The 27,223-nt window shown below is 39.5% G+C and overlaps 2 protein-coding genes across 4 annotated transcripts in view; one reads left to right on the forward strand and one right to left on the reverse strand.

The window, feature by feature from the left end:
* prickle2b (prickle homolog 2b) overlaps window positions 1-6,554 on the forward strand; it is an 88,403-nt gene extending 81,849 nt beyond the window's left edge. For all 3 annotated transcript variants that reach the window (XM_042407208.1, XM_042407205.1, XM_042407207.1), the window contains 4 exons: window positions 1,216-1,419; window positions 2,054-2,240; window positions 3,965-4,855; window positions 4,973-6,554. In XM_042407208.1, coding sequence (XP_042263142.1) covers window positions 1,216-1,419; window positions 2,054-2,240; window positions 3,965-4,855; window positions 4,973-5,919 — 2,229 coding nt within the window. In that variant the 3' untranslated portion in view covers window positions 5,920-6,554. The remainder of the gene's footprint in view (window positions 1-1,215; window positions 1,420-2,053; window positions 2,241-3,964; window positions 4,856-4,972) is intronic.
* Window positions 6,555-19,950: 13,396 nt separating this feature from the next.
* Window positions 19,951-26,484, reverse strand: slc2a9l1 (solute carrier family 2 member 9, like 1). The gene is made up of 12 exons (XM_042403845.1): window positions 26,461-26,484; window positions 24,881-24,976; window positions 24,519-24,679; window positions 24,315-24,439; window positions 24,101-24,230; window positions 23,705-23,853; window positions 23,161-23,348; window positions 22,937-23,047; window positions 21,675-21,776; window positions 20,849-20,924; window positions 20,586-20,713; window positions 19,951-20,282 (listed from the first exon to the last, which is right to left on the reverse strand). The coding sequence occupies exons 1-12, from the start codon at window positions 26,482-26,484 to the stop codon at window positions 20,097-20,099; spliced, it is 1,476 nt and encodes a 491-aa protein (XP_042259779.1). The 3' UTR covers window positions 19,951-20,096.
* Between the last annotated feature and the right edge of the window lie 739 nt (window positions 26,485-27,223).

A 27,223-nucleotide genomic window follows, 5' to 3' on the forward strand; every position in this document is an offset into this window, starting at 1 on the left:
CTCACTCTCCTTCTTATCCTCCCATATATCTCTCCATTTTTATTCCTCCCCTTTGCCCCGCCAATGTCCTCCAGCAGCCATTCAACTTCCCCTGTCTGTCTAAGCTTTCCTTCCTGTGCCACACACATAAACACACCCTTGTGCTCTCAATTTAGTGTTCATGCAAAACTGTGTTACAGATAGCTCTGCATCAATCTGATACACTGGATCGTTATCTGCACCATTACTGACCTCATTAAAGATCTCAGGAAATGTGTGCTTGAAACTTCTTGGAAATGTGTGCATCAGTGGTGGCCTTATGCTGCACTACCAGCTGTAACTAAAAAATCCAACCAATAAATTCTTACCTCTCTGCCCTTCTTATCAAATCACCAATTTGTTCTCTATAACTGATTAACCGACTAACCCTCACTGTCTAATGCTCCGCACCAACTGCTTGATTTAACAGGAATTCCATCACATCCAGGAGTAATGATACTGTTTCATGGGACCTTTGAACCATGGATGCACTAAGAAAACTGGATACTGTGTTTCTGTGGTGCTCTATTCATTCCAATGAACATTCCTCACCGAGTGCACTCACCTTCATGCATCCTCATATTTTAAGAAGCTGGAACCAGGAAGTTTTTGCTTGAAAAATTACTTAAATGATCAATCACTTAACTTAAGTGTTGCAAATTAAACTTGTGTCAATAAACTAATTGATTAATTGAGTAATAGTTTCAGCTCTATATCCCCAGCTGGCTGGCCCCCCACACATATAAATGCCCCCAATGGATCAAATTTGTAATAATAGAATCAATCATTTTGGAGTGTTTGTGACACTCAGGAAAAAAAACTATATCGGATGTTTTACAGCTGTTTCCTCTTTACTAACTGTCGATTGAAAAGTCATTCTTGGCGCATGGGCGTCACATGACTTGAAATAATTTAGTTTCGTAGTCACTGTTATAAAGAAATAGTAACACCTCATGATTAACTTTCTAGATATTGCACAAGCTTTAAAAAATGTTGGTGTGTGAGCATCTCCACTTATTTTTAATATGATGTACAGTCTCATGTTACGTTAATACATCGGAGCACTGGTATCCAGTTGGTACTTGGTATCGCCCACTACCCTGAGTTTAAGGTATCTGCACAGGGAGCGTAAAGGTGGTATCTACATAGTGATATTTTTTGGTGTCTCAAAAATTCTCTTCTTCCATCTCCTTATAGTGTGGAGGCCAGATAAATGGTGGCGACATTGCTGTGTTTGCGTCCCGGGCCGGTCATGGCGTGTGTTGGCACCCTGCCTGCTTCGTGTGCAGCATGTGCAATGAACTCCTGGTGGATCTCATCTACTTTTACCAGGACGGGAAGATCTACTGCGGCCGGCACCACGCTGAGAGACTGAAGCCGCGCTGCACTGCCTGCGATGAGGTAGACGCCTGTCACATGCGCACACTCATGCCTGCACATGGATGATCATGTGTTAACAGATACAAATATCACCTGCTTGAACATACTGTGCCAGTAATGCGCGACGGAGTCTGTAGAGCTATTTATAAAGTATTTACACGCCCGCATTCAGCACATATGCATGCCTACATACACACCAAACTGCTGTCATATGATGCTCACAGGCTTTGCTGGCCAACACACACTGTCACAGTTAAACACATGCAAGGTTTTTTCCAGTCTAATGGGGTCAGCCCTCAATATCTTGAGCTCCCAGCCATTTACACTGACTTAGTCTCTCTCTCTCTTAATGGGGACAAGGACGCTGTTAGTGCTTAAAAAGCACCCCTGTGTTTTAACATCAGTGTAATTAAAAGCAAATGCACTATCTAGATTTCTCCAACTCCCCACACACATTAGCCTCCTACACAATTCAGCGACAAAGAGGATGATCTAAGAGTACTAAGCTGCAGAGGAGAAAGTGGTGCGTATGGAGGGGGAGGGAGGGCGACCCGAGCCTTTGTCCTGTCATTCAGCACACAGTAATAACCCATCTGAGGTTTTACTTCCATGGACCAGTGATAAACGATATTCTTTCTTATCTTTCCCTTCTTAGATCATCTTGGCGGATGAGTGCACCGAGGCAGAGGGGCGTCACTGGCACATGAAGCACTTCTGCTGTTTCGAGTGCGAGACGGTGCTGGGGGGCCAGCGCTACATCATGAAGGAGGGACGGCCTTACTGTTGCTCCTGCTTCGAGTCCCTCTACGCCGAGTACTGTGACTCCTGTGGGGAACATATTGGTATGCTGCACTGCTACCCCGCATCTGCCACTGTTAATATAAACTGCATTAATCACCAGCAGGTTTCGCAAAGGAATCACAAAAAATTATATGATAATGCTAGATACATGGATGGGGAAAAAAAGTGAAAGGGGATTGGGCTGATTTTTTTTAAGGAGGATGAAAGAGTGACCTCATTTTTAATAATGAGTAACACAAAGGAGAAAGAGTTACAGTAGAAAGGATGTGGCCTGGTTTTAGCAGTTTATCACTGAATGATGTCATCTGTGGTCATGCATTTAAGGCAAAATAGCAAAGGACCACAGAGATGACTTAGCTTACAGAGTACAGAAATATGTATAGTATATATGCGCAGCGTGAAACCAACCTGGGGCAAAGACATGGATCTGTTTTTTATCACAGACACATGCACCAAGTGTCAGTTAAATACAAATGTAATCATCTCACAACCTGAGAACACTATAGTGTTAAATAGGCAAACTCACTGAGATACTGGGATATTTTTCAGCAGGAAAGCTTCATATTAGCACCTCTTGGCCCCATGCCACCTCCTGTTAAGAAATGTGCGTGTGTGTTTGTGTCCCAGCAGGATACCCAGGTGTGATTTTGGCACATACTGTTCAACAAATTTGCTTTGTAATTATTTGTCAAACAGGATATAGAAAAGTATTTGGCTAAAAAACACAACTGATTATAAATTGAAACCATCAGAAAACAAGCTCGAACCAGATGGCAGCCATTACCAAATACAGTGGAAACCACTTACAGTGATCACGTCTGTCCGGGTCAAATTGATCACACATTTTTTTTCTTTTTCTTTATTTCTCATGCAGATTACCATCTAATTGATATTTGTATATTTATTAGCCTACATGAATATAAAGTAATGAAATAGACAGCTTTGCTATTTACTGAATTTTATTGACTGTTTCAAAATACAGAACAGCTGTTTCAAACGCAGTGGGGGTTCTGACTTTTGCCAATGACAAGTTCCTTCTTTTCCCCGGCGGCAGAACAGATGAAGAGAGTGATGATGATTTCCTTAGATTTCTTTCATCCCTTTTATTGTCATAAGCTTTGAGGAGACTGTTTTCTTCATTTAGAGGAAATTACTTTTTTTCCCATTATGATTTCAATGTGCACACGAGGCAATAGTGCCACAGCCGTTAAGTAAAGTAAAAAAATATGTAATTACTGTAGTTTTAAATTTTTTTTCCATGTGTTGTCATGTGTGAAAAGACCCAAAATGAACACTGTAAGCAGATCAATTGATTAGTATAAGCAAATTATTTGTATATAACAGCATTTGTATAGGAATGATTCTGTCCCAAGCTTTTTGATCCATATAATCGGTGGATCACTGTAACTGTGATCACTATAAGCAGTTTCCACTGTAGCTGGTTTTCTTTCCCTCTGTGACAACTGCAAACACGCTCAAAATGCAATATGTTTATTCAGTGCTGGACCAGTTCCATAAAGAGTTTTCCCTCAAGTGCAGTTAAGTTACAGATTCTAACTCTGTTTTTTCACTCAACAAGCAACTTGTAATATGCTTCTATTTTCACTTAAAACTGCATTTTTAATAAGGACATTAAGATTTTTAATTTCAAACTCTTTGATAAAGACATGGTGTTTTGTATTTTAATTGTACATTTATACGAGTCCCACAATCTGTCATTTTACGTAAACCCTGTGGATTAATGTGCTGTTTATCTTTCTTGCAGGCATTGACCAAGGCCAGATGACGTATGATGGGCAGCACTGGCATGCCACAGAGGACTGCTTTTGCTGCGCCCGCTGTAAACACTCCCTGCTGGGTCGTCCCTTCCTGCCCAAGCAGGGTCAAATTTTCTGCTCCCGCTCCTGCAGTCTGGGGGAGGAGCCCAATGGCTCAGACTCTTCTGACTCTGCCTTCCAAAGCGCTCGCTCAACCAGAGAGTCCAGACGCAGCTCCAAGGCAGGAAAGAGTGGTGGAGGAGGGGGTGGAGTGCAGACAGAGAGATTTTCCGGGGAGGTGGACCCACTGTCTTTACAAATGGATCTTCTGAGTCTCTCCAGCCAAACCCCAAGTTTAACTCGTGAGCCACCTGCCTGGCAGAATCAAAAGCAAGCAGGTGATGGTTACAATTATGAATCCCAAACAGACCCAATTGCCAACCCCACCCCTCTTCAGCTCCTCAGTCAGTGCAATGTCAGGACTTCTTATAACCCCGCCTGCACTGGACAGAACAATCAACAGCAGGATCACAGGATCAAGGAGAACGGAGGTTTAAAGAGACCACCCGTCTCAGCTATGAAGGGCCATTCTCTGAATGAAACATGGTTCCAACAGCCAGGTCCAGAGGAGTACTATCCACCCAAGCTGAGGACCCAAAAGAGCTTCACCGAGATGTCTCATTGCTCTCAGCACAACAACGGCTTCTCCTCAGACAAGCGCTCGATCAGTCTGCATGGCTTCCAGAGGGACCGGGAAAGAGATGCAGGGCCTCCAGCACCAACCCAGGTTGCAAGAAGCAGGAACCCCATCAATGCACTTAACTTCACTGAGCAACTGACCCCTCTAGAGCAGACCCCAAGAGGATCCATGGAGTCCCTTGCCCTGTCCAACACCACAGGTGGGTATAGTAGAAGTCATCAGACCTCTTATTTTTTTAAGATGTTTTCTCTAGCAACAGTGGGATTCAATCAATAAAAGGTGAAGTTGACCTTAATTCAACTCTATTTCCTTACAGGCAACTCAGCTGATGGAGGAAAGCGTCAGGAGCACCTTTCTCGTTTCTCCATGCCAGACCTGAGCAAAGACTCTGGAATGAATGTGTCAGAGAAAAGCAACATGGGAACCCTCAACTCCTCTGTGCAGTTTCGTAGCTCTGAGTCTCTTCACAGCCTCACAGCCAATCAGCCCTACATGGAAATGGATCCCCCCAGGTCCTCCCAGTACCAGGTGCAGTACTGCGACCCCTCTGGCATGGGTGTGGGTATGGGCATGACTCAATTACCGCCTGGCTTCACCTTCCAGGAGGAGGATAGAGTTAGTTTGGTGAGCAGCGCCAATGCCGCCCGTCTGCCACCCATTAGTGAGCGCAGGGTGGGAGGTGGTGTAGGAGGAGTAGGCGGAAGGGGAGCGAGTATCCGGGTAGATGCACAGGAGGAGACTCCCCAGAGGCGCCGCCACCACCACCGCTCTCGGAGATCACGGCGTTCTCGTTCAGAAAACGCTCTCCACTTAGTGGCAGAGCGGAGGGCGAGACCTCAAGAAAGACCACAGCTGCGTGTCTGTGAGGATTACGACCGTTTCCCTCCACCAAGGAGCGCCAGGGATCAGTTTGGAGTAGGAGGAGGAGGAGGAAGATACCAGCCCCAACTCTTCAGGCAGTGCCCCAGGACCACTTCAGACCTGACGCTTCAAAACCCTGGGGCTAGCCGGCGCACAGGCTTGAACCAGTACTCCTGGGATGATTATGATGATGATGACTGGTGCTCCACCTGCTCTTCATCCTCCGAATCAGAGGATGAAGGTTACTTTCTGGGTGAGCCAATCCCCAGACCCATCCAGCTGCGCTACCTCAGCAACCAGGAGCTTGTCCATAAGTACAACACAGGGATGGGAGGACCCAACCGTAGTGGGCAGTTACATACTCGCAAACGCAGAAAAAGCAAGAACTGCATTATTTCCTAACATCCTGACATCTGATAAAAAGAAATGACTCATTGTCCAGCTTGTGTACACTAACATCCTCCACCTGGAACAAAAAAACAAACACCCAGTCCATTTATTCAGTGTTGTTGAGTGTTGAATATCATGTAATTGAAAGTCAGTGATGAATTACAGTCGGTAAACAGTGAAAAAGCACCAGTGTTTGCATGTTTGTTCATTTTAATGTTTCGGAATATCTCCTGAGTATTAAGGCTACAACAGTTACATGCGCAGTTGTATCAAGTCACAACATTTATCAAAAGCTGATGTGCAATTTTTTTATCATCACTTCCATGCAGCAAACAAGTGTGCAAGGTAGTCGGTTTGGTACAGTAGCTTTTTCATGCAATGTGATTTAGGTATAGGATATACTGTACTATTGTATTCAGTTCATAGTATGTACATAGATAAATGAATTAATAATTTCACTTAAGTTAAGGAAGTCAGTGTAAATATGGTTGTAAATGAGGCAGCACATATTTTTATATTTTGTATGGATAGAATCATTTATGTATTAAATATCTATAATGTAGAGATAGAAAATGACAAAAACAACTTATGCATGTTTTATTTGGCTGACCTGGTCCTGCATTTGGAATAAAGGAGTATTTCAGTGAGTGATTTGACTGACAGCTGGTGTTTCTCTCTAGAGAATGACAACACATATGTCTGGTCTGTACAAGTGTGCATAACAGTCACCTACTCCATCTGTTTAATGCATAAATGAATGATAATGTGTTGTAGAGGTTGATTAGAGAGTTACCCTCCACTGGATTGTTAATATACTGTATACTTGTATGGTAATGAGTGCAGTCACATTCAAACCTATATGGCTCAGTTATCCTGAAGACATAAAGTGTTTCAGTGAACCTCTGGTTTATTGTATCAGCCCTTAAAAGTCAGGAACTGCTGACAATTGGGTCCAGGGCTTTAGGTATTAAAATCTGAGGCCAGTTGCACCCGCAATCAGTAGGTTCACCCTTAGCCTAGTTATAACTTCAGTGGAGATTTATGTATCACTAAATTACAGTGAGTTGCACAACACAAATGAGTTCTTCTGTAGAGATTAGTTGTTACTTAATATGGTATTTACAACTTGTAACTGCCAGGTATAACTGTTATGTAGCTAACTGAACCAACTGACAAAGCTAATATTAGCTTCCCATTTCCCATTTAGAGTGAAGGGTAAAGGAGGAAGATATAGTTGACACTTGATTAAAAATGGTGTGTAACAAAAAATTTAAAGTGAGGAAGTTTTTAATTTAAATTTCACAAAAACAACTCAATATATCTCAAATTACGAAATATGCTAATAATATTAGCATGATCAGATATTTTCTACTCTTTCTAAACTGTAAGAATACTATTAAATCTGAAGTGACTTCCTGTTTACAGTTGATTTTGATCGCATTTCATGGCGTTACAGATGTTTCCCAGCATCCAATTTACATGTTCCTCAAGTTTTAATGGTGCAACCCAATTTTATAAATTGTTAGTTTTCACTAGCTAGTAGCCACTAAGATTGGTATACATTTATTGGCATGTACAGTATAACAGGTTGTATCTGTACGCGTTAAGAAGTGTCATACTGTAAATTGGATTGACTCTGACGTCCATGTGGTCAGGGGATTACTGCCACTAGCCCCCCTAATCCACACACACACACATATGTTTGGAGCAAGGTGTGTGAACGCCAATCTCTTGATTAGAGGCGTTGAAGCGCTAATGCTGTTGACATGATTGGCACATTAGTAAGTTTATTTCACCTAACCTCAACTTCCAAGGCGTGTGCTCCAGTTTTCATGTTTACTCTGGGACGCTCGGATAGCTCCCAGACGGGTAGGAAAAGAGTCCTCATTTAGTCAGCCATGATAGGGTAAAACCAGCTGCATAAACATGTGAGATACATTATGTCAGACTGCTGATGACTTGGTCTGTAAATGTGGATTTCCCCTGCTGTTAGCAAGTCTTCAAACTGCAACTGCTGCACAATGCTAGTCACATCAGCTGAAAGTTGGGATGTGTCTCACTGTAATCATCATCTCCGAGTGTAATGAGACATACAATAAAACACACACCAGCCTCCATCCTCAGTAATGCGCCTATTATTGTTCTTACATCAACATTAACATAGCCTATATCGGTTTGTTTCTTTATTAGTCACTTGCCAAGACTTATCCCAGTGTGTGTGTGTGTGGCTTCTCCATGTGTTTAATTAAAAGCAAATGGAGGCCATACAGTGAGGGGTGCCACAGATTGCAGCCATATGCTTCCTGGACTATGCCATATTCAAGGTAACGGATGGCGAGGGGATAATCCTTGAGTTCGCGTGGATGCTTCCAGTTGTGACAATCGTATTGTCAGCCATGCTCTGACTGCAAGTAAATGAGATCCACGAGTGTTTAGGTACTGCCAGGATTAACTTGCAGCACAAAGAGCTAACAGTCTACTGACATTGTCAGTAGAAAAAGAGGTTTTATTGTTTCCTAATCATGGGCCATTAATGATAGAAAGCTACTTTTCTGTCCAAATTTAAAATTCCCCACCCAAAATGACACTGCTCATTCCAATAAGAGATAATCCACCAAGTGTCAAACACCTTGTTTGATTCAGTGAAAGTAAAGCAAACCATATATCATTCATTCTTTGACTTGAACATTTTCCAGTGTGTAACCTTTGAGAGGAAAAACATGAAAACATACATCTTTTCAACTTGTGCCTTCTCTTCTCTTTATTCCTTTCTGCCAGTCCAAAATATAACGTGCCTCATTTATACTGACAATTGTGTAATAAAAAGTTGGTAAACTTGTAAAATAGTGTATTTATATAAAACATAAGAGCTGTCTAAAATGTAAACAAACATATTTTAATTAGAATTTAATTTACAAAGGTTACCAGTAATTACACTTTAAATAACTAGTGAGATTTGTAATGGAGCTCTGTACAATGAGAGACTACTGTTGTGTGGAAACACAGTTCAGTGTTATTCCCTGTAGGTTGATTTTAACTATGTCCTCAGATTCTTATTCTGGGAAAGCAGCTTTCTGTTTAGACTAGTGACAAAGCATTTTGGAGGATAATTCAGTATCCAAGAAAACAAAACTAGACTTTTAGCTTTTCTTTAACTAATATCATAACATGGAACAAAATGTGTGCATGTGACAACACTGCACTGCAGGTTGTTATATTACATAAACAGGTTGAGGAATCTTAGCTAATTTTGTTTATGTCTATTTTTTCCTCCCACAGTAATCCTCCATTGAATTACATTTACCGCAGTCTGGTTTATTAAGGCCTGACAGAGTAGCCAGTGTCTGGAGAAATGACGCCCATGCTTTCATTAACTCTGAGGTATGAGTCTGTGCTGGATAAACAACAAGTAAATCAGGTGACAATGTGAAAATAGACAGAGGTCCTCCTTAAAGATCTCCTCCAGACATGTTTTAAGATATATAAAAATACTCTGCTTTGAATTTTTTTCCACAAAAAAGTTCAAATACCTCGTTAAAATCCTTAAAATGACGCATCCTCCTTCCCCCTAATTTAAAAATCCTGAATATATGAATAAGCAAATATTGCTCTGCTGGATACCAGATGTCTCTCACTTCACTGAAAAGTCCATTCTTAGTGCATGAGGTTTTAAGTTTCTACATCACACTTGTGTAAGTTGCATACTGGACTATGATTGGCTCCAAACTAATTGTGATGTCACGAATCATGCTCGTAGTTACCCGCCTTTAACTCAGATTTAAGGTGAGCACACAGAAACTTTCCATCTTTGAATGTGAAAACAGCTTTCTAGTGTCAAACTCTGCACATACATCATTCTGCACAGTGTAATCAAAACAAGTGAAGTAACAATAACCAAAACTCCTTTTTGAATGCAGGGGGACTTAAGGTTCAGTCAAACCTTGCTTGTTAGTGTTACAATGATCTGATATGCATACAAAATGTTATCTACTTATCGTTTTACCTTGCTGCATCTTTAATCCCCCTCAAATACAGACACTGTGTGACACAATTCACATAAATCTTTCCATCTGAGTGCCAATTTTTACCAAGTGGGATTCAGTATTACCTGTGTATTAAAATCCACTTCAGTTGGAAAATGTACCAGTTTAATTAACAGCCACACATGTGTTTGTGTGTGTGTGGCTGTGTGTGTGAAGGCCCAGATGCACAGCTGTCATGAGTTGAAGCTGTTTGAGTTGTTTTGGGAGACTCTAAAAGCCATAATTACCGGTCCTTAAGAGCAGAACGGCTGCAAATTACAGCTGCGCTCTGAGCAAACTAAAATAGCCGGATTCAATTATTTACAAATGAAGAATGCCAATGGTGTGTTATCGCACACATAGACACACAAGCAGCTTGCTCTCATAGGCACGCAAGTACACACAAATTCTCCCTCCACACACACACAGACACACAGACTGGACTGGTGAATAGGAGACGCATGACAGGACTGACTGAGGCCTTACCAGCAGTCTCCCCTCCTTCAGCCTCATCATGTGTGTTCAATTACAACGGCAAGAATGCACCAAAACACAGCTATCACAGTTTTACCCAACCTGCACTGCAATCTGATGTTTAATGAAAATCCCTTTGTCAAGGTGAATAGAGATTAAACATCTAAAGGTTAAATGCAGCCATTTTTCAAATTTAGAATTTTTGGGGGGAAAAAATCATTATCAGCGTTTGTGAATCTTTTTATCTTCCCTAAGGTGTGATTCTGTATTCTGACACTATGTCCAGATATGTCAGGGACATTCGCTCCATATGGCTCACAAGGCAAGGCAAGTTTATTTGTATAGCACATTAACAAGGTGATTCAAAGTGCTTTACATAAAACATAAAAGGCATCAAGACAAAATGTGAAATGTGGCAACATAACCCAATCTAAAAAGACATTTAAATACAATTAAAAGAGTTGAATGAAAAATAAAAATAAGGTAAAATAGAATAAGACAGATAAAACAGGAAAGTAAAAGTTACAGTGCAGTGTAAGATATTAATTAAAAGCCTCAAATTTGATTTAACAAAAGGAAGCAGCAAACACAAAGGCCTTCAGAGTTGCAGCAGACCTGCAGTTTTCTGGAAGTTTGTTCCAGATATGTGGAGCATAAAAAATGAACACTGCTTCTCCAGGTTTAGTTTTGACTCCGGGTACAGAAAGCAGACCTGTCCCAGACAACCTGAGAGGTCTGGATGGTTCATAATGTAGGAGCAGATCAGAAATGTATTTTGGCTCTAAACCATTCAGTGCTTTGTAAACAACCAGTGGTATTTTAAAATATATTTTTTTGACAGACAGGAAGCCACTGTAAAGATCTGAGAACTGGAGTGATATGATCCACTTTCTTAGTCTTAGTGAGGACTCGAGACACAGCATTCTGAATCAGCTGCAGCTGTCTGATCGATTTTTCAGGGAGACCTGTAAAGACACTGTTACAGTAGTTGAGTCGACTGAAGATAAATGCATGGACAAGTTTTTCCAAATCCTGCTGAGACATAAGTCCTTTAATTCTTGATATATTCTTCAGGCGATAATAGGCTGACTTTGTAATTGTCTTAATGTGGCTGTTGAAATTCAGGTCTGAGTCCATGACTACACTAAGATTTCTGCCTTGGTTTGTGGTTTTTAACATTACTGATTGAAGCTCATTGGTTACTTTTAATTGTTCTTCCTCAGCTCCAAAAACATTTACTTCAGATTTGTTTTTGTTTAATTGAAAAAGATTCTGGCACATCCAATCATTGATTTGCTCAATGCGCTTACTCAGTGCTTGCAGTGAACCTCTGGTGATTTAGGTATGTAAAGTTGTGTGTCATCTGCATAATTATAGTAACATATTTTGTTGTTTTTCACAAACTGAGCCAGTGGAAGCATGTAGATGTTGAACAGAAGAGGCCCCAGAATGGAGCCTTGGGGAACTCCACATGTCCTTTTTGTCTGCTCAGATGTGTAATTACCTATAGACACAAAGTAGTCCCTGTCCTTTAAGTAGGATTCAAACCAATTTAGTAATGTACCAGAAAGTCCCACCCATTGCACATAGGGTCATGAGGGCAGCAGGGGATTTTCCTCCTGGATCGCCCACTCACAGAACCCCCTCTGTTTTAGCAATTAAGTTACACTGTCCTGTGTGAGAGGCTCACTCCTCTCTTGAAGTGGATGTGTTAATATTGTGTGACAGTTACACCGTGCTGTCCATCTGCCTCTCCTCTCCTCTCCTTTCCTCTCCTCTCCTCTCCTCTCCTCTCCTCTCCTCTCCTCTCCTTTCTCCTCCTGCTTTGACGTCCTACTTTGCAACAGACAACCTGCATAGCAGACCCAAATGTAATTATTTCCAACAAGTTCCCTGCTGTTCATATTCAAGCAACTCCCAAATGACTGCAACAAAAAAAGAACAGTGAAATAAGTAGTCAAGCACAGTATTAGACTTGTAGACCTCAACTAAACCCTCTAATCTCAAAATGCATTCTCACCCACTTAAGTATGACCTTTGGCCTCTACTGTGAACGGTCAACATTTTATATCCGACTCAACTTCACTTCTCAAACTAATCCCCACTTCAATGGACTTGACATTTTGCTAAGTTTAATAATAATCAAATAAATATGAGTTATGACACACACTCTGTACCATTAATTAGAGCTTATAATAAGTCTCTATGGGGGCCCTCATTAGGCCTGATTGTGACAGAAAATAATAACAATTAATTTTTAGTGTTTGCTCTGTCTGACATGTGGTACCATAAAATGCTGCCAGGTTTGGGTTAATCCGCAGACCCAACGGCCCTCAGGGGCACCTTGCCATAATGGAAAGTGGCATGATGGGTACCTCGATGCTGCGCTGCCAGAGGGCTCCGTCTGGTTCATGATATCAGCCCGCTCCGCCCCTCCTTGCTGTGACTCATTAACAAGCTCAGGTCCCAGGAGGGGTCCCATATGTGTGCCACCTGTATGAAATCACCACAGCTAGTTACATTTAATGCAGGACAGCATTCATTTGATTTGTTTCAGTGTTTCCTATTCAATCACTTAACTGTCTGTTGTGTGTATTCACTTATTTCCTGCCTTTTTCTTTCTTTTCTCTCTTTTTCTGCCCCCCACCCAGTTCAGCATGTGTTATTAGCATGAAAGCTGACATAGCATTAGGACAAAGGATCAACAGATTTATGTTAAATAACTTTACCCCTATGTATGTATCTCTCTCTCTCTCTCTCTCTCTCTTTCTCTCTGTCTGTTTAGCAGAGATGATGGATGGACTGATTATTCCTCCAGCTGTAAATGAGACAGACGAGGTCTGTGATGTTGACTTTACAGCGCTGTATTTTTCCAAGACTCCCCGAGACTGACAAATCACCATTATACTGAGATTTATATAGAGACAAATGGGACATTTTTTATCTAATTTATCTTATAACATTTGCAATTGTAGTTGTAGTAGACTACAGGTGTTTGAAAAAAGTTATGGGTGGAATATATAAAAAAAACAATGTGTGATGTTTCTGTATTTAAAGATGATTTAAGACATTAAAATACTGTTCTTGTACTAATCATTTGTATCTAGTATGGTTTTTCCACGAAAAAGGTCAATTACATAATTAAAATTTCTTAAAATTGCATCTACTTCTTCTCCCCCATTGAAAATCTATGAATATACAAATATTCAACAATTACTGCACAATGAAGTTCAAACATCCAAGTGAAGAAAAAAGAAGAAAAACACATTTTTGAGTGGAGGGGGACCTTTATTAAATGTATTATTCAGTATTTTAGGATGATCATATCTTCAATAGTAGTTATATTTTTACAAACAATGGTCTTTAGCTACTGCTTGTTATATTTAGTAATGAGTCATTTTACCAGAATAAGGGTCACCTTTTATTAGACTGTAATGACTGTAATGAATGTAATGACGGTAATGAGTTGTAATTAAAAAAGTTTATTTTACTAAGTAAAAGAGAAAATAACCTCTTACAGGCAGTCAGAGCAGGTGAGTCAAATTCTACCTGATGACCCAACTCCAGCCCCTAGGCTCCTGCAGGATGAGACCACAGTGGGGGGCCTCTCCCCGTAGGCTTATCACAATGCATTTCACTTGTTAAATCAACCTCCGAATGTGTAGCCTGGTGGCAGATGTCTGAAACACTGCCCACATCTCAAATGTTGTCAAGTGATTCAAATAGAGTGGCAACAAAAGGGCCATTCAGGCTGAATATAAGGCTGCCGCATGTTTTAACTACAGTATGTGTATTGTTTATTGTAACGGTTTATTATGAGGACAGTACAATAGTCATGACTGCCCTGTAGCTGTGTAGAAACCTGATGTACAAATAAATAAACAGCCCAATTGCTTTGTTACATATAACTGCAGGAATGGTTTCGATGGTATAGACTCAAGTTGCACAAGCCTTCGCTAAGGCCACTGAGTAGTGTCAGTATGACCTGATAATTCTCCTGGCATCTGCTACTCATTCTCTACCACTCAGACATAATTTTCAGACACAATGGACAATTTAATCAGGTGGAATTTTTGAGCAGTCTTTTCTCTAACTGACATCATTTCATTTATTAATCATATTCACATGGCATACACAGAGCAGCGTGTGTAGGCCTGGTCACTGGAGAAATCAGCACAGTTATTGCATGTCCAGAAATCATCCAAGTAGACCAATGTACAACTTGAGACTTGTGAAACAGTGACTCATTTAATCTGTAATACATCCAACCATGTTCACTCCTCTCTGATTTGCAGCGCTGCTCGTGAGCTCAGTGTTGCCAGGCGGAGAGACAGAAGAATAATGGCCCTCGTTTCACCTTTTCTTTGCTATGCATGCACCACTGGAGGAGGATTTTACTTTTTGTCAGAGTCTTAGTGAAAGATATGAAGGCCTAGAAATACCTTTAGACAATGTAAAATCCTGTTTTCAAGGTATGACCCAGGACACAGTCTTCTAATGTTGGTTTTTCAATTAGATACAAATTATCAAATAATATATAGATAAAATGTTGAGAGGCTGGATAGGGTGTCTACATTTGTGAATGGTAAACTACTTAAATATCATTTTCAGGTACTGGTGCTTGGTGTGGAGATGCTAAAAGTAGCATTTTTACGGTAACAAAAGTCAAGCAAACTCTGCTCAGTATGTCGTGTGTAGCAAAGACATAATTTCCCTGTGTAGTGCCAGAAGCAAGAAATTACAGAGTTTAAACAGGCCACAAAATGTAAGGTAAAACCTATTAAATGTTAAAATAGAAATTATAGCTACTCTTACTTTAGATCAGCCTCTTTCAGCCTCTCCTTATCAGTATACATTGAGGTAAAAGTATGCATGAGCCTGGACCTGTGAGAGCACCAATTTAAATTAATTTGTCATGGTTGCTATGGGCTACAGTTATTGTTTTGTGAGTGCATGCTGTGAGGGCTTGATCAGTGTTTGCTGTCCTAGTGCATCTCTGCAGAAGATGAACATCGCCATCTGTTGATGTAAGTCAGCCATTACAGCTGTGTCAGCAAACTGAGGCCACTGAGACCCAGATACATGTATAATATACCTAATATAATATATATAATATAATAAACCTGAGTGCTTTTATGTTTAATTGTGATTGTCTTGGACCAAAATCAATTTATTTTTTACTTTTGTTTATCATCTGTGCCATTATTTTGTATTTTGGCACCTATAAAACAACACAGAATGGATGCAGAGACTAGCCAGGTCTGCAAGAGTAAACCGTTCAATCCAATTAATCCTCCAGTTAATCCTCCTTCAGTGATAACAAGGCACAGCAGGACATCAGTACAGGAAGATCAGCCCAGCCAAGATCCTGTCAATCACAGCTCGCATCCCCGGAGTGCTGAACTGTGGGCAGAGTGTGTTCAGCGGCTAATGAAGACCCTGTGGTTGCTGGCAGCTGTTGGCTAGTGATAAGGCAGGAGAGACCTTCAAATATATATCATTATAGCCAATGAGCTACTGAAAGAGCCAACTGGAGGCAAGGAGCCGAGGACTTAGCAGAACTCACACTAATGATGCTGAAAAGACAAGAGACTACAGGATAACATAAGAGGAAAGCACAAAAAGTGTTGAAAATTTTCCGGAGGTGGAAAATGTCCACTTGGCAATTCTGACTTCAAGTGTACTTGCAAAGACCACATAAATATACAATAAATGTGCTGACACAACGTAAGCAAAGAAGACTGGCACGCAGCAAAAGTTGGAGGTACAATATAAACACAGACACTGCCTTCTGAGACAAAAAACAAAACAAAACAAAATTCGTCTTGCAAATGAAATTTTGAATTCATAAGTAATTAAACACACCATTGCTCAATTCAATACAGTCAGGCAGAGCTGCAATAATTAGTCAATTAATTGATTAGTTATCAACTATTAAATTAATTGGCAACTATTTTGGATAATCAATGAATCGCTTGGAGTCAATTTTTTTTTAAAGAAATGTCTAAATTCTCTGATTCCAGTTTCTCAAATGTCAATATTTTCTGGTTTGATTAGTCCTCTATGACAGTAAACGGAATATCTTTGATTGTGGACTGTTGGTCGGGACAAAACAAGACATCTGAGAACGCCATTTTGGGCTTTGGGAAACAGTGATCGACATGTTTCACCATTTTCTGACATTTTATAGACCAAACAACTAATTGATTAATCAATATTGAAAATAGTCATTAGTTGCAGCCCTATACTCAGGGCTTTTGCTGCCACAGCCTTACTTGTTCTGGTCTAACAGTAGCTAACAGTGACAAACATTAGCAAACTTTAGATAGATATTGCTGTATAATAGATGTTACTGAGTTGGTTTGTTGATTTTATGATTCGTCTCTGCTTGCAATACTGTTACAATAGCTAAGCATTTTAGTTAAATGCTAGTTTTGTATTTAGCATGATCCCATTACTGTTGTAGCTACAGCAGTAGCTGTTCTGTAAAAGTTACATAGTCTGGCTTTAAGGTGTACATGCATCAGAGACACTGCCTACTTTAAAGCTAGACTCTGTAACTATTGAGAGAACAAATAGCACATTATTCCTCTTACAAATGAAATGTTGAATTCAGAAGCAATAAAATGCACCGATACTCAATTCAATACTCAATACTTTGCTCCTACAGCCTATAGGTCTGGTATGACCAGTAGCTAATGTTTGCAAACTTCAGACATTACTGACATTACAGACATTTTCTGACTCTTTTCCACTTGTGCCACTGTTACAATAGCAACCAGTTCCAGTAAACCAGTAGCAGAAGCAGAAGTAGTAGTTTGGCATTATCCCACTGTCACTTCCTGCTGCAGTGGCATCAGTTCAGCAAAAGTGTTTCACTTTAACAATATGACAGATTCTAAGAGTAAAGAAAAAACAGTTGAGCTTCAGTGTGAGTGTGTCAGTGATTAACACCAAGGTTGCCAACATGTCCCCATAGACCTCCAAAGAAAGTAAATTGCCAGCTCACTGTGAGCTCAATCAACAAGCCCTGGGAGAGACAAAGAAAGAGAAATGAATGGTGATAGCATGGTAAGAGTGGTGTAGTGGAACTTTTTTTATTTCATACCCTGCATTGGTCAAAGACCAGACAACACAGCTACAAGGGGCAAAAGGGAGCAGTGGATGATTTATTGCTGGAAGACTGAAGGAGGGAAACTGCTGACCTCTTAGTGACAAACACATTGCAGCTGCAGGTGCAGTTAAATGTGTGTCAGGTATGGGTAACCTACATGTCAGCACAGATGCAATGACTCTCTAATGATCAAGAACTGGTTGCTTTCTGTTTACAGGAGGATTAATTACAGAAATATTAATAAAATTGAGTAAAATTATGTTTAAAGCACTAATTAACTTTCGTTGAGATGCAAAAGAAAGTCAAACTGAACAAAACTGTCAACTTTTTTCATTAATATGTAATGACAATTCTTCCACTCTGCTCTTTAAAAGTAGATGATGAGTCTGTTTATCCTCTTTTTCTATCTACAGTAGTGTCAGATATTACAGAGGATGACAGACTAAAGACTGAAGGACTTCTGTGATGAGCTCCAGCATCTTGTTACAATTATCTCTGAAAATGGGCATCTTAATCAGGAACTGTATGAATAGTCAACATCATTACACATTTGAATGTACATTTAAATGTAAACTACTCAAACAAAATTCAAATATGATACTTCCACACTATATTTAAATAGAAAGTAATTAAGTAAATGGAGCATTTAGTCATTCCATGGATGTATATTGTCGTTTTATTATTTTATTTCTGCTGTTACCTGAATACTGAGTAATTAGATGTTATTAGATGATATTAGTTACATGTTCTGTATAGTATGAGTTTTAATCTGACAACAAAGGAGAATCAGAGTCGTCTGGCGCTCGTCCTTTTGGGATACACACTATATTGCCAAAAGTATTCACTCACCCATCCAAATAATTGAAATCAGGTGTTCCAATCACTTCCCGCCACAGGTGTATAAAATCAAGCACCAAGGCATGCAGACTGTTTCTACAAACATTTGTGAAAGAATGGGTCGCTCTCAGGAGCTCAGTGAATTCCAGTGGGATACTGTGATAGGATGCCACTTGTGCAACAAGTCCAGTCGGGAAATTTCCTCGCTCCTAAATATTTCACAGTCAACTGTCAGTGATATTATAACAAAGTGGAAGCTATTGGGAATGACAGCAACTAAGCCACGAAGTGGTAGGCCACGTAAAATGACAGAGCGAGGTCAGTGGATGCGCATAGTGCGCAGGGGTCACCAAATTTCTGCAGAGTCAATCGCTACAGACCTCCAAACTTCATGTGGCCTTCAGATTAGCTCAAGAACAGTGCGTAGAGAGCTTCATGGAATGGGTTTCCATGGCCGAGCAGCTGCATCCAAGCCATACATCACCAAGTGCAATGCAAACATCAGAGGCAGTGGTGTAAAGCACACCGTCACTGGACTCTAGAGCAGTGGAGACGCGTTCTCTGGAGTGACAAATCGCACTTCACCATCTAGCGATCTGATGGACAAGTCTGGGTTTGGCGGTTGCCAGGAGAACGGTACTTGTCTGACTGCACTGTGCCAAGTGTAAAGTTTGGTGGAGGGGGGATTATGGTGTGGGGTTGTTTTTCAGGAGCTGGGCTTGGCCCCTTAGTTCCAGTGAAAGTTACTCTGAATACTTCAGCATACCAAGAGATTTTGGACAATTCCATGCTCCCAACTTTGTGGGAACAGTGTGGGGATGGCCCCTTCCTGTTCCAACATGACTGTGCACCAGTGCACAAAGCAAGGTCCATAAAGACATGGATGAGAGAGTTTGGTGTGGATGAACTTGACTGGTTTGCACAGAGTCCTGACCTCAACCCGATAGAACACCTTTGGGATGAATTAGAGCGGAGACTGAGAGCCAGGCCTTCTCGTCCAACATCAGTGTGTGACCTCACAAATGCGCTTCTGGAAGAATGGTCAAAAATTCCCATAAACACACTCCTAAACCCTGTGGAAAGCCTTCCCAGAAGGGTTGAAGCTGTTATAGTTGCAAAGGGTGGACCAATGTCATATTAAACCCTATGGATTAAGAATGGGATGTCACTTAAATTCATATGCGAGTCAAGGCAGGTGAGCCAACACTTTTGGCAATATAGTGTATCTTACAGGAAAACTTCAAAAAGCATACAAAAGGCAAAATAGGTAATTGGATTCTGTTGTCTGCCAAATCATAAGAAGTATTTTTTACCCAACCATTTGGTCTAAACTGTTCTTGTTTTTATTCTTACTATTCTTAATATTCACCATGTGACCATTCAGTGGGTGTAAAAGTATACAGTAACTGTTGATTTCACCAGTTATTTGTTGCTCTGGGTGTTAAAGTTGGTGTTGGTGCTAGTTTGGGATGATCTAAAAATCCAACTGCTGTGGAGCAAGATACATTAAGAGTCACAGAAATAAGTGAATGACAGTAAACTGGTGTTAGAAATGACACCTGTTTATGGACAAAGACAAGAAATAAAACACTAAATTTCCCTCCATGTTCAACTATGTTCCCCTATATATAGGATACAGTATTTATTGGCTGGTGTATTTGCAATGAATTACAGTACTTCACAATGTATTACAGTACTTCACACAGCATAAATATTGTCATAAATACTGTATCTGGACTGCCTCATAATTTGGTTTCTACTCTCATTTCCTCTAAGAAGGATTTCCCACAGACACTGATGGCATTAAACTCCTCCGAGATCTCCAGCAGGGTCTTTCCTTTCGTCTCAGGCAGGACGAAGAAGGTATAAAGACAACCCAGCAGACACACACAGGCGAAGATCACAAAGCAATACGAGTCCAGTGCATTCTGGGAAATGGAGGAAATGGACAATAAAGCATCACAACAAGCTTCATGTTTGAACATGACACATAGTCTAATGGTATTGAAATACCTACTACAAACTAAAGTATATTCATTTTGTCATAAATCTTAATCATAATCAATGAGGAGTATTGGTGGTGCAATGTATATAACTGTATATGCTGGATATCAACAAAGAATCCATACTGTTAATGAATATCCTCTTTATCTTCAAAAGCAATTTTTGCAGTTTATTTTTACAGTGTAAACTTCAATCTGTTGCTTATTTTCAGGTTGGTTTGTACTCACAATAAGGAATGGGAAGACTAGGCCCAGTACAGCAAATACCAACCAGCGCTGGATCCCTGTGAGGACAAATGCTGCCATTCGGTTGGACTGGATGAAGATCTCACTGTTGAGAGTAGCTGTTGCTCCCGCTGGATGAACCGCAGAGACAACGCAGATGATTGAATTGAATATCTTTACATACAAACATCTTTTCTCTGCAATCCATTAGAACTAGTGTGTAATGTATTAGGTTTCAATTCATATGTGTACTGTAAAGCATATACCAGGTCCTCCACAGAAGAAGATGATGAAGAGGATGATCAAGCCAGCGGTAATGTATGGAACCCAATAGCTGGAATCCTGCATGAAGACAATGATCCACATTACTTTATGGGGATTATATGGTCCATTCACCAAAATAACAGAAAACACCATTCTATAATTTTTCACTCATCCTTAGTGGTGTCATACAAATGTGCATCACCAAAGAAAAAAAGAGATAGTTTTCTCTTAATTATGAGATCTTTTCTAGTAAGATCTGGATCTCATAATTGAAATCTTCTCTCATAATTATGATAAGTAATCATTTTGAGATAAGGCCTCCAAATCTTTTCCTTTTTTAATTCAGTGCACTTAATTAGTGTCAAGCTACAGTATGCAGATTTAGAATGCAGATAGTTTTTGTTTTATCTGCTGAAGCTTTTAGATAACAGCTTCTGAGATTTGTGCATTCAGCATGATCCATAGAGGTGAATAGAACTTAATTTGTGGCGTTCATTGAGGCTATTTCTTTAGTAGAAAGTAGTTTCAGTGAAAATTGTCACAGTTAAATTTGTGGATTAACCAGACTAACATTTTTTAAACGTAATCTTTCAAAGCTGTGAGCACCACAAATAAATTTCTGTTCCCCTCCATTGTATCTGTGTGGAGGCAGAAATCTCAGAGTTGGATATTTCAAAACCTGTGCAAATTAAACTAGCATTGTTACCTCTAAGGCTTAGGGATTGAGGCACTGACCATGAACCACAACCAGTTTCAAAAAACTGTTTTGTGTGACTTGACCTCACACATGGCTATGTCTGTGTCAATATTCAAAGGTGGCAGGTTTACCTTTAGGTTGAGTGTGACAGTGACAAACACCCAGCTAGTAAACATGGCACCATAGCCTCCCCAGAACAACGGCCTCCTCCCTGTGTGTTCAATCAGCAGGCCCTGAGAGAGAGAGAGAGAGAGAGGTAGAAATAATGATAGAATTAAAAAAATACATTAATAATGTGTTTCTGTTTGCTATTCTGAGGAATGTCAAGAGATATACAACAAAAATGATCTTCTGCTTCTTTATCCACCATACTTGCTTTTGGTTTGGTTTGGTCTTATTCTGTCATAAAACAACATACACATAACACACTTTTCCACATATTCACCAGGAAATCTAGTAAAAAAACAAACAAACAAAAAACTGTTAACAGCACATAAAACAAAGTGCTATTCATAAAATTGAATCAGGACACAAATGAATAAATATTGAATATAGTTGCCATGTAAAAGCTGATAATGACATAACGGTGAATAATGTAATGACAACTTAAAGCCCACACTGAAGTTCAAACTACCTCGCTCAATCCCTTCCCTCAAACAGTTGCATGTTTTACTGCAAAAAACATCATCATCATCATCATCCCTCACTGGCTTCCCACTTGCCAACAGTGCCAATTGTGTTTGTTAAAATAACTTCTGCTCAGAACTGAACACATGTCTTTGCAGTGATGAGCCACATGGATACTTCTACAGTTTATGGTGTACAAACCTGTGTGTGTGAGTGTGCTTGAGTGTGTGTGTGTGTGTTTGTCCTTGGTGAAGTTGAAATACTTCGTTTTTTTTCATTTGACTTGTTATTACAATATATGTTGTTAAAAGATCAGAATGATAATGTAATAACCAGCACAAAATCATTACATTATATGCAAAAGTTCCTATGTTACACACCTAATGTTTTTATTTCAGGTTGTTACATCATCAGTTTTTATGACACTTGTTATTATTGTATTATCAGTAGTTATTACATGATCAGTTTCTACATGCAATCTAATGGTCGTGATTTATTATGCCTGTTTACCTCAGTGTGTTTCTGGTGGGAAGAGGAGGACTTGCAGGTTACTAGCTGGTTGTAGTAGCAGCAGTTTGAATAGTTGAACTACTGACCAAAAAGTCTCCTGCAATCCCTCCATCAACAGCCCAGGAGGTAAAGTAGAAAAATAGCAACATTTATGTGCCAAGTTGAGCGTACACATAAAGAAAAGAAGGGTTGTACCATAAGTGGAGTTAAGATCTGGAGTTAAAGAGCTCAGGTACACACTGAGGGAGTTACTCACACAGGAAATAAAGGTGAGGATTTCAGATACTCCAAGACCAAGAGTGACGTAGCGGATCTTGTCTCCCGGTATACCTGCCTTCCGAAAGATGTCAAAAGAAAAGGTACTGATCTGGAAATTAAGGAGAGAAGCATTGTTTGAGAGGCTACAATGTAATTTTTAATTTTTGTATTTGCATTTTTGGGCATTTATGGTGTTTAGAGCCACTTAGCGAACATCCTCACCGCGGACATGCCTGATAACTGGTTGCAGCAGTAGATCAAGGACATGGTGATAAGCTGCCATCGGACAGTCCTGTCCCTCAGGAGCTGCAGAATGCTTTTTGGTGGGGCTGCTTCAATGGCTTCCTGCTCAGCCAGCATCTCGTCCATCTCCTGTTTGAAGTCACCTTGGCCCCACAGACTCTGAAGAGCTGGAATGAGAAGGATCAGAGAATAAAGATTAATTAGAAGGAGAAAATAACACAGCAATACCTACAATTGTGACCTGTACATTTTACATTTTCCATATAATAAAATAACGCACTTTGTATATTTTTTGACATGTATGGCATGTTGTAGGCCTTTTAATAGTTAAAAACACTGCACCTCTAATACTTTTACTTCAAATGCAACTACATTAAAGGCCTTTTTGACACTTATGACTGATGATCAAATCTTGCGTGATGAATTTTTCAGGTAGTATTTTTTTCACAGATCATTACATCAGATTTTAATACTTCTAAGCTGTTTGGGCAGGTACTGTATTAATATGAGGAAATATACCAACCTTTATTGCAAGCCTTAACATCACCTTTCTCTATGAATAGGTATCTGGGAGCCTCAGGAAGAAAAGGCAACACTAGAACCTGAATCAGAGAGAAACATGCAGGGACACAGAGAACGACGTTCCACAGCTCCTCACGACCAAGGATCTCACTGAGAAATTAAATAAAATGAAGTGGTACAGTTCAGATTAAAATTTCTTTTGTTGTTGTTGTATTTTGCTGTAGAAGATTACTACTTTCTAATATTGAGTTCAAGCTCTTTTGGCACAATCCACTCCTTGCTAACTCATCTGCTTCTCTTTGTCTAAATCTCCTTTAATGAAAGAAATGTGTCAGTAATATCTTGTACATTCAGTGAGCTTTATCATTATCTCAACATGCTGACAATAATTGCATACCTCAGTCCAAAAAACTGTCCAGACAATTTGCCGAGTGACGCAAATGTCGATGAGGTAAGAGTCACTACGCCTCTTATCTTTCTGGGTGAAATTTCACCAAGGTACATCAAATGGATGCTCATCCCCAAACCTGCATGTCATGAGGAGGAGTCAGGTAAAAGTTTTCACATATTTATGTGTGGTGTATCATGCTTGTCACAGACTATGTACTTACCTGCTGAGTAGCCATGCAGGATTCTTGCCACAATGATCATTTCATAAGATTTGGCTCCTTTACTTGTCAGCATGATCCCTGCTGCAACAATGGCAATAAAGCTGTTGCCGATCATTGCCTTTTTTCTGATGAAGGAACACAAATCCCTTTAAGTCTTACATGGATAAGTAACACTTAACATTGCATTTAGTGCCTCTTACTCACCTTCCAACCATGCCTGAGATAAATTTGACACTGACAGCGCCAAAGAGTCCCCCAACAGCGTACATGGAGACAATAAGAGACCAGATGATTGTGACCGTCTGTTGAGGTGGAGGCTCTTCATATCTGTCATACCAGCTGCTGTTGATGAAGCGCTTTATGTACTGCAGTGACAGTTTTAAGGGAGAACTTTTTATAGCCTGAACTTAATTCACTTAGTGAGCAATGAAAAAAGAAAATTCGCTCCACACACTCTCTCTGCTTTCATTCAATGACTGAAAGTAGGGTGTGTTTGCGTTGAGTTTTAAATTTAGTGTAGGAGCTCGAAGAAATAGAAAAGAGAGGTAACAAGTGATGTCTCTCACCGGTGAGGGAGAACTCAGGCCAGTGATATGGTATCCAGACTGAAAGGTTCCTCCAATTCCCAAAATAATGATGAGGAACAGAGCGCTCCCACGGGTCTACAAGACAGAGTGGAGAGCAGAAATAGGACTACAGTAGTGATATGACAGGATATCTTGTATGTGAAATGTGAAATGTGCACCAGAATTTGCAAAATCACATTTCCTTGATTTGTATAATGTGATTGTCCTTTTTACAATCAGCTTTGTAGATGCTATGTTTTGGTTTTGTAGACTCACTCAAAGACACTAATAGTTTTAGGTTAATTTAATTACTTCTAGATATTTTCTTGATATGTACAAGTTCACTTCACATGTCAATCCTCGATTTTGATCATGTAGACTAGTCCATAATTTTGTGGTTATCAATTAAGTACTGCAACCCAAGCTGCTATAGACTACAGGAATCTGGAAGCTTTTCCTGATTTGTAATGCTGAATTAACTAAATCAACACTCATCTTCAATGAAACCTAATTTATTAGAGCAAATTAATTTTATCCCAGATTAGAAAACCTTCATTTTTACAAAACTGGTGGAGAAAGGTGTAGTACACTGTATGGTCAAAATTATATCTTCTGGAAAAACTGATATTTTTATGAGGCAAATATATAATGTGTGAAATTATACACTAAATTGATAAGTAGCATAATTAACCAAGATCTTTAGGTATAATGTTTACCCTGGAAATGAATACTGCTAACATCATTGATAAAATGTATAAGAAAAGAAATCTGGTCTTAAATGAAGAAATGCAATCTTAAAAGCATAGAAAATATGCTAAATGCCTCTAAATTAAGGACCACTTAATGTGTAACTCAATGACTAATATAGTCATCAAAACAACTCAACCTATGACACAATATGAAAATAACAACTGCTCTCATGATCTCAATTAAGATATTTAGTAACAACTGGTTGATAATTGTATTATAAATGGTAAATGTCATGTAACCTATATTGATATATACATATACAGTAAAGTCAAAATGACCCTCTTATTGTTACACTTACAACTGAAACTAAAACTAACACACTTTGGGGGTAAAATAAATAACATTATATAATACTTGGTGCACTTTTCACACATGATTTTTTTCTGACCCCTTTTAAAATTTTGGTATATTTTATGATTGATAAGATAGCTCAGCTCTATGTGTGTTTTGTTCTTTTTGTGTTAAATGGATGGTTTACAAAATAACTCGGAAACTGACAAAGTGGAATGACTCAGCTGAAACGGTGGTTTGGATGTGTCACTGAGCTCAGGTGAACTCAAAAACAACCTGTTACATGCTCTACAAAAAGCTTTTAAGTGGACCCCACCTGTTATATATTTTCCTTGACAATATCCCCTGTTGATAGAAATTTGTTTGAGCCAAAACATAATGTTCGGACTACGCAGAAAAATAACAACATTTGAACAAGGTTTTAAGATTTACAAATACATATTTTTTCTTATGATGTAAACTGCCCTGTGAACACATATATAATAAAAACTATACTGACTACTATTAAACAAATTCATTAGATTTCAGTAAAAGCCTACCAGCTGCTGCAGCACAGTTTCCATTCTGTCTCTACTGGCATGGACCTTACAGTATCTATGTCCAGACTGTATGGACTCTGTTAAGCATTTCTGACTGGTTATCATTAACTTTTCAGACTTTCTAACTAGAAATAAAACAACCAGCAATCACGCAGCCACCCTGACAGTGTGTCCTGTCGACTGGACTGATGATGCGGTGCAGGACAGTCAGTGTGATCAAGCCTGCTTTTATCATACATTCTAATATTGTATTAATACATGGGGTACAATAAACAGAGGATAAACCACATAAACAGTTTACTAAGCTTTTTCATTTGCAGAAATGTCTGTAAATTCCTCTACACATGCGTTCATTTCACCTGGCCAGCATGTCTGTGAACAATGGAAAGAATGGAAAGATGCAAACAGTGCTAATTATTGAGTGTGATTGTCATGGCATACATGCTGTTGAAAAGCCAACCCAAAACAACAAATAAACAAACAAGGATAAAAGGGAAATGATGAGGTTAGCTTATACACAGGTATACACAATTTAGCTGCTTTAAATAAAATCAACTATAGCTGTGTCCCAGTTATATAATTCTAAGCAGGTTTGGAGGGTGTGTGCACACTAGAAAAGGGTCTAAATTAGGTATATTTTTAAAAAATCCAACCTGCAACACTTGGTTTTTGACTGTGGTTTTGGTGGACAACATTGTCCCACAATGCAATACGCAAAACATTAAATATTAGAATGAATAGTGAATGGTGGGGAGATCTTAGA

This window comes from Thunnus maccoyii, chromosome 3 (genome assembly GCF_910596095.1).
Source record: "Thunnus maccoyii chromosome 3, fThuMac1.1, whole genome shotgun sequence".
Lineage (NCBI taxonomy): Eukaryota > Metazoa > Chordata > Actinopteri > Scombriformes > Scombridae > Thunnus > Thunnus maccoyii.